Genomic DNA, 8,541 nt, shown 5'->3' with positions numbered 1-8,541 from the left:
TTTTATTGAAGTATAGTTGATATATACAATGTGTTAATTTCTGTTGTACAGTAGAGTGATTCAGCTATACATATATATATACATTCTTTTTCACAATTTTTCCATTATGGTTTATCACAAGATATTGAATATAGTTCCCTGTGCAATACAGTAGGACCTTGTTGTTTATCCATTCTATATATAACAGTTTGCATCTGCTAATCCCAAACTCCCAGTCCATCCCTACCTACCCCCCGACCCCTACTATGGCATCCACAAGTCTGTTCTCTATGTCGGTGAGTCTTAAACAGCTTTCTAATTCAGCTGTTAGGCACACCCTATCGTGAGTGTTATGTTGATGAACTGTAGTAATTTATCTAAACCCAGCTGCAGTCTTTCTTCATGTAGAAATGCAGCTGCCTAAGGAGATGTGTGTCAGGCCAGAGGCTTGGCTTAGGGCTTAGACTCACATGTCCTTGTTTTCTCTTATTTTTTCCTTATTTCTTTTCCTAGTCTTGTGTTTCAGAATTAAAAGGTATCAATGACTTCGTAAATAGGTCAAGAGGGCACGAAAATATATAGTCGAAAGGTGTTCCAAGTCTGCTATTGAAGCAGGAAAAGGATGGAAAAAGATACCAGGCAAGACTAACCCAGAGAAAGCTGGGGGCATTATTAATATGAGGTAAATGAGACTTTAAGGCTATAACACTTTAAGAATCATTATTGGCCCCGCCCCCCCAGGAAAAAAAAAATTCCCTGGCGGTTCAGTGGATAGGACTCAGCGCTTTCACTGCTGTGGCTTGGGTTCAATCCCTGGTGGGGGAAGTAAGATCCTGCAAGCTGCACAGCGTGGCCAAAAAAAAAAAAAAAAAAAGAATCATTATTAGAGACCCAGAGAGACATGTGGTGATAAAAGGAAGGTAAAATAGTTCTAAATTTATAGGTATCTAATAACAGCCTCAAAATACATAAAGCAGACATTGACAGATCTAAAAGGAGAAACAAATCCATAGTTGATGGAAGATTTAAAGTCATCTTTCAGCAGCTAATAGAACGAGAAAGCATTATCTCAAGGTTAAGAGCATAGACTGGAGTTTCACAGACCTGAGTAGTCCTGGCTTCGAGCATCTATAGGTGGTAGAACTATATAACAAAAAGCAAGGAATTGATTTTAAAAGTCAGGACAGCATTTATTGATACTTCTGGGGAGGGAGTGAAGCAGGACGAAGAAGGGACCCAAGGTGGGGGTGGGAGGGTGGTTTCTAGGGTGCCCGCAGCGTTTTGTTTCTTGACTTGGGTGACAGTTAAACATCGGGCTTTGCTCTGTAATTATGCATTGTAGTCTACATTTATGATTTATTCCATGAGGTTATATTTCACAATTTAAGAATGCAACTTAGGGTTTCCCTGGTGGCGCAGTGGTTGAGAGTCCGCCTGCCGATGCAGGGGACGCGGGTTCGTGCCCTGGTCCGGGAGGATCCCACATGCCGCGGAGCGGCTGGGCCCGTGAGCCATGGCTGCTGAGCCTGCACGTCCGGAGCCTGTGCTCCACAACGGGAGAGGCCACAAAGGTGAGAGGCCCGCGTATCAGGAAAAAAAAAAAAAAAGAATACAACTTAAAAAAAATCTGGTTCTGTTGTTTCCTCACTTGGGAGAGTTATCTTGCCTTTTCAACCTTCACTTTCCTCACTGGTAACGTGGCAGTAATGGGGGTGCCTCGATCTCTGTGGTGTTGGGAAGTAACATATTCAACTGTAAGTGCTCAAGAAAACACTGGATTCCCGGAGATGACCTAGAATGGGTATTTTTGATTACCTAATGTTCAGTTCCTCTTTACCTGCAAATCGAGGATTGGTTGTAACAGCAGGAGCGGCTGCACTTCCGCCACCTCCAGGTGAGCTGCATCCCTGGGCAGTGCCCCTGTGGATGGACGTGTGTGCAGGCACCTCCTATGCTTCCCCAGGTTATTTTGGAGCCATGATTGAGGCCAAGGGACGTGTCTTTTGAACCCAGCAGCTACCGGTGAATAGCTTCAGATTAGATGTCTGTCTCCTTGTTCACACAAGGACTTTATTCAGGTAAAATTCCCACGTGAGGAATTTCTGCTGCGTTCCTGCTAGAGAAACTGAGGCAGGCAGGGAGCGTGGCTTCATAGAATTTGGCTGGATGGAATTGAGTGGTTACCTAGTGCAGTGGCTTTCAAACTTTTGTCTTCAATTTAAAGGAAGCTTTTCTTCATGAGTCTTACATATAACAGCCCAATTCGGAAATGGATGAAAGCTGTGTTGATCTGGTTGGAAAAAGGAGTGGAGGCTTGGAGTTTTGCAGGAGCTTAGAAGACCCTGAGGTACCCCCATGGAGCCACAGGACACCATCTGGAAACCATTGATTTAGTGTAACTACCTTATTTTATAGATGAGAATGTTCAGGGAAGGTTGGTGCCAATGGGTATATAATTAGTAATAGTAGCATAGGGCGATAAGCATCCAAGGTAGTTAAAAAGATTAGCTTCACATTTAACAAGTATTTTTTGATGTGCCATTCCATTTCAAAGTATAGACCAATCCTCCCAAACAGCCCCTGTGTTTTCCCTCACAGGGCATGTCAGCTTTGATGTTTGTGCTGGTCCTATAAATCAAACTTATGGCTGAATCCTGGGTCTCCAGATGAGGTTATGTGCTTACATGTGCATGTGTTATAGCTCTAGGAAGTTCAGGGTGGATACAGCTCTGGTGTGGAATCATTTTTTCCTCCTGTGTCAAGAGCCCCTAAGGAGAGAATGACGGTGTCCAGTTAGTTTTCTCCCAAAGTGAAAGAAGCTAAAACAGCTTGTCTGGTAAGACTGAAAGCCACAAGGCAGCCTACTTGTCAGGGACAGAAGTCCAGAGTCTGAGACTTCAGCTGGAGCCAGGAGGAGGATGAGTGGGAGAGCTGGGCTGCAGACAGGTGGCCAGAAGGAAGAGAAATTTGAGTTTCTGAGGCAAAATTTAGGCATTGATGTTGCATCAGTAGCCTGCAGAGGGGGTATGAAAGGCATCAAGAGATTTTTTTTTAATGTATTTTTATATTTTTAAAATTTTTTGGCTGCACCACACAGCATGTGGGATCTTAGTTCCCTGACCAGGGATCAAACTTGCGCCCCTTGCAGTGGACGCAGGGAGTCTTAACCACTGGACCGCCAGGGAAGTCCCTAAGAAACGTATTTAAAAATTTTTTTTCTCCAGCCCTGCCCCTGTCCAATTTTCCTTGCCAGAGACAGCCACTAATTTCTTATATATCCTCTGGCAGTATTTTTTTCATAGATGCGTATAAATCTCCCCTCTTTTGAAACATAATGTACACTCCTCTGCATCTTGCTTTTCTCCGTTAAATGAGTATCATGTTTTAAAACAAAACCATAGTGTAAAAGTTAGGCAGTACAAAATGGAATCGTTGATGAGAGATGGGGAAGTAGTATTTGCTTCACACAAGGGTTCTTACTTATAGAAGGACTCAGGCAGGATTCCCTTGAACAGAGACCCAAGGGAATTCTTTTTTTTTGAGGAAGGGGTTGTTTGTTTGTTTGTTTTTTGGCCGCATGGCTTGTGGGATCCTAGTTCCCCTACCAGGGATCAAACTCGGGCCCCCTGCAGTGGAAGCGTGGAGTCCTAACCACTGGACCACCAAAGAATTCCCATGAGTTCATTTTCTTGTGTGTGTGATCTCCCTCTCTCCCTCTGTGTTTCTGTTTCATCGGGGTGTAATAAAAATAGCAGTGAACTGGGCTTCCCTGGTGGCGCAGTGGTTAAGAATCCACCTGCCAATGCAGGGGACACGAGTTCGATCCCTGGTTCAAGAAGATCCCATATGCTGTGGAGCAACTAAGCCCGTGCACCACAACTACTGAAGCCTGCACGCTTAGAGCTCGTGCTCCACAACAAGAGAAGCCACCGCGATGAGAAGCCAACGCACCGCAACAAACAGTAGCCCCCGCTCGCTGCAACTAGAGATAGACTGCGCACAGCAAGGAAGACCCAACGCAGACAAAAATGAATAAAGTAAATTTATTTAAAAAAAAAAAAGCAGTGGACTGGGGCCACACTTGCTTGCCACCACTCAGGTGGGTTCTGGTCACGTAGGCTTAGAATGACCGTATGATTTACTATCCAAACTTGGGGCCTTCTAAGAGTGAAAGGGGTGCTCCACACATCTCTCCAGAACCACAAACCAGGTTGGTCTTGGGCAAACCCAAGGTGTATGGTTTCCCTGCTGAGACTCTCCCTTACCTTCAGTTTCTTAACCTGCAAGTGGGGATGTGAACACGGTGTCCTAAGAAGGAAGGAATTTTCTGAAATAACTCAATTAGGAAAATGAATCAACATTTGAGCTAATTATTGAAAACAGTAACTAGCTGTGTAAAGGAAGGGAAAATAAAGCAGCACATTTTGAACTGGTGATGTCATTCACACCTGTCAAAGGGGCCCTAATCCAATGCCCTGGGGAGAGGTACAGTTTGTATTCAAGGGACGGGGTGGATTATCTTTTGTGAGGTTCACCAGAAAATCAAGCAGAGTGAGTTTGATCATTTACTAGAGTAACATTAAATGAGAACCAAGAGAATAATAGGTATCAATTAGCACAAAATGTAGTAGAGTTTTAGGTACACATATACACACATAGATTGCATATTCTGGAACATTGCTGGAATCCACTTTTACAGCATAGAAATAGTGAGAAACGGCTCCCTCTTGGCTAAGAAAGTTTTATGACTTAAGTACCCATAAATTGCTGAAGACAGATGCTGTGGCTCACACCAAGGTGAAGGTCTCCTTTGTAACTATGTGTGCACACGTAGGTGCTGGATCAGATTTTAGTATGAAAGACAAAAGACATCAGATGAAAGCTGGACACAGAGCAGGAGACAGCCTGAATTCAGGCAGGCATAGTGCCTAAATGTCCTGAAGCTCCACCCCACCCTTTAGTCCTGAGTGGAAAGGAGAGAGTCAGCCAAGTTATGCTAGAATGCCAGGTCTTTTCCTTAATAAGAACTTAAATAAACTGCAGAGTCCTGCTGGGAAAACAGACAGCTCAACATACCCTAATGAAATACTCTTGAAGAAAGCTTCTGTGTCTCCCATTCCCTTCCTGAATTGGATCCAAACTATGACTAAAGTGCCTTCGATGGAGGGAAACCAGAGCTATTTGGGAACGAGTGATGGAAAGTTTTCTTCTTTTTTCCAGAAAGTTCTGCACCTTCTGTGAAGACTACTGCTGGCAGAGCGCCAGACTCTCAATGTCAAGGAACAAGGGTGGGTCTTGGTGAACTGGCCGGTGTCCAGAGCAGAAGAGGCACTCTCTCTCTTTTGCTGAGCCCTTCCGTGAACTCCCTGCAGAAGCCACCTGCAGCTGAGGCCTCCTGTAAACATCCCTGCTCATCCTCAAACATCCTCAAAGCCAAGTGTTTCAGAATCAGCCTTTTCTTCTGTGAAAATAAAAGTTCCTCTATCTTCCATGTCACCTAACTTGTTTTTGTTGTTTCGTTGATTTGGGTATGTAATAAACCATCAAGGAATTCATTTGTTCATGTATTCAGCAGGTATTTATTGAGAGTGTAGTGTGTGTCAGACACTGTTCTAAGAACTGGGCCACACTGGTGGATAATACAGCTGTGGTCACCGTTTTCAATGGTATTTGAGGTCCTGGAGAAGAAAGGGGAAAGAGAAGCAAATAAATGTAAAATTTTACATTCTGTTAAGTCAAACAGGAAGAGAACAGGGTGACGTGAGAGAATCATGGGGGAGGAGAGCAGAGGAGGATTGTGGCAGAGACATCAGAGGACTGGGGAGAATTTAGTCGCTCCTGGGCTCCAGTATCCAGGCCATCTCAAATATAGCAGTGCGCTTAATAGGCAAACAAAACTAGTTTATCCTAAGACAACTGCTGGTTTCCCTTCCAACCAGATGGTCATCGCTGAGCCCCTTCTTTATAGAAATTCTGGACTGCGAATTGTCCTCAGCCCCAGAAGGTAACAGGGTCTTAAAAAGGCTGATGGAGTGAGTCATATATGTTGGGCACCTTTTACTTGGCTGTTACAGGAGGCAAAGAATAAGACAGACATGAAGCTTGTGTTGCTCTTCACCCAATTTTAGGCCATTTCTTCTGGTCCCCAGAGGTCCACCTCCCTCCCCATTAACAGAAGGTAAATCCTGTGTTACACCCCAGCAAAGAGAGGGTGACAAAAACATAGTCTGAAAAAGACCTCACAAAGACAAGGAAGTTACACTTGATAAAACCCTCTGCTAACTGCAGTTCCAAATAGTGAAAAGCAGACTTCAGTGCCACTGCCTAATTTTAATTTTATTATTGTTTGGTATTGCTTAATTATTGGTTGGTGTTAAACATATATAGTTCCGCCACGCGTTGTTCTAAGCACTTTATAAATATCAACTTATTTAATTCTCAGAACAACCCCATGAGATGGATTCCATTGCCATCCCCATTTTACAGATGAGGATACTGAGGCACAGAGAGATAAGGAGATTGCCAGGGTCACACGGCTAGTAAATGGCAGGGCACAACTTTGAACCAGCAATCTGGCTCCTGAGCCCATCTGCCTAACCACCATGTTGTGTGGCCTCTGAGTAACATAGCTAGTATATTTAAGTAGTTATGTAAGTATTCGTAATATACTTTAAAAGAGCACACAAATTATACATATAATTTGTATATTTGTATATTATATTATATATATTATATATAATATTTATAATATATATTATATATATAATATATTGTATTTGTATTATATATATATATTTATATATATGACAAACATCTTTTCTTTTATAAACTAGCATCTCTCTCATGGTTAAATAAGTGATTTCAGGACGGGGGCATTTAAGGATCTTAAGGCTGTCTGGTGCTTTTGGCAAGGAAAAATGATCAAATAAGCAAGCTATAAGGAGAAGTGAAAACCTTCCATTACACCGTTGCCATGTAGCTTCTAATTTTACCTCTGTTAGGGCAGGTACATACCTTATCATGCTGAAAGCCAGAGGGCCCAGAAGAGAAGACCCTAATTGCCCACATTTAATTCTAAGCCTGTCTGTCTCCCCTTTTCTGTTACTCTGGGCTCTATTTCTATGAAGACAATACTCCATGTGTTTTACAAATGGTGCTGGAAAAAGTGTACTTTGCCTGTTTTGGATCCTTGGTGTGGGTGAGTCAGGGAATTCCATTCAGCTTTGGAAAAGGCTGAAAAGCTGTCTTGCTGGAAAAGTTCCACTGTCCTCCCGTTTTCCTTGGCTGTGTCTTTGCTGCCTGTTACCAGTAAGATTAACTCGTCCTGAAGTTTTGCATGAAAACTAATTTTGAGTTTCTTTTGCTCTTGTCATTTGCTTCTTGCCCCAGACCAGAATTCTCTAGTGGTCTCAGTCCCAACACCAAGGCACTGTCCTCTGTAATTTAACAGCAGAGGGTGCTGTGAGCCTGTGGTTGCCCAGGCCTCCGCCAGAAAAAAAGAAGATAAGCCGCCGCTGATTCAGCCAGCCTGAAAGAGGGCTTCTCATTGTCTTGGCCCCTTGTGGCTACTGAAGATCTTGCCTGGGGGATGTGGAGTAGTGAGACGTTTCTCGAAAAGCCAGCAGGGAATGAATAGACAAGGTGTGGCCTTCTGGAAATGAGTTGTCATTTGTGTTTTTGAGAGTTTTAACCCTTCTCTGGTCAAATGGATGCTTGATATTTTATGCCCTTACCTCCATGAAGACCAGAGATTCTGAATAGTGCTGAATCCTAACTTAATTCAGAAAACAGCATCCGCTTTCTGGGCTCAGCCTTAGTTTGCAACGACAAGGCTAAATGCACTAAGAAGGTCAGAAGCATCGGTAAATACGGGACCCGTGTTGATGCCTCCCTCAGGAGAATGGTGAAGAAAACTGAAATCCACCAGCACGCCAAGTACACTTGTTCTTTCTGAGGTGAAACCAAAATGAAGAGCTGAGTTGTGGGGATCAGGCACTGGGGTTCCTGCACGAAAATTGTAGCTGGTGGTACCAGAACCTCCCAGCCCACTTCTGCAGTCACAGTAACGTCTGCCCTCAGAAGACTGAAGGCATGCAAAGGCCAGTAAAAGCTCCACCATTTGAAACGTTGCTAGCCCATCATAAATAGCTTGATTTATGTAACAAACACACAAAACAGAAAACAGCATTCAGTATTCCCATTTTCCAGGACCCCCTGAAAACCCCCCCTGAATTCCTCTATACTGATGCTGTCAATGGCTGCAAAGACAACAGGGAACATTTCTTTCTTTTTTTCATCTTTTTGTAAGCTGAGGCTTGAATGCTACCTCCAGGTTGTCTCTCAGTTTTTCTCCGTCTTCCTGAAATTCTGCATCTTTAACTCTTTTTTTTTTTTTCCAGCTTCTTGACTTCCTACAACGTTTTTCATGTCTTGATTATTGACAGAAAGCAATAGCAACGTTTTGTATTTCTGGCTATTTCAGTTACCTTTGCTCTAAGCAAATTTGCTTTATAAGATATATATATATTTTTTTTTTAATTTTTTTTTTGTGTGTGTGGTACG

General features: G+C 43.1%; 1 protein-coding gene across 1 annotated transcript; it reads left to right on the top strand.

The window, feature by feature from the left end:
• Positions 1-7,567: 7,567 nt before the first annotated feature.
• LOC132478525 (large ribosomal subunit protein eL43-like) lies at positions 7,568-8,086 on the top strand. Its single transcript, XM_060081705.1, is given in 2 exon segments — positions 7,568-7,577; positions 7,764-8,086. Coding segments are annotated over 2 exon segments (333 nt in total).
• Positions 8,087-8,541: the final 455 nt, after the last annotated feature.

The sequence above is a fragment of the Mesoplodon densirostris genome, chromosome 18 (genome assembly GCF_025265405.1).
Source record: "Mesoplodon densirostris isolate mMesDen1 chromosome 18, mMesDen1 primary haplotype, whole genome shotgun sequence".
In the NCBI taxonomy this organism is placed as follows: domain Eukaryota; kingdom Metazoa; phylum Chordata; class Mammalia; order Artiodactyla; family Ziphiidae; genus Mesoplodon; species Mesoplodon densirostris.
This window is presented reverse-complemented; position numbering and strand designations above follow the sequence as displayed.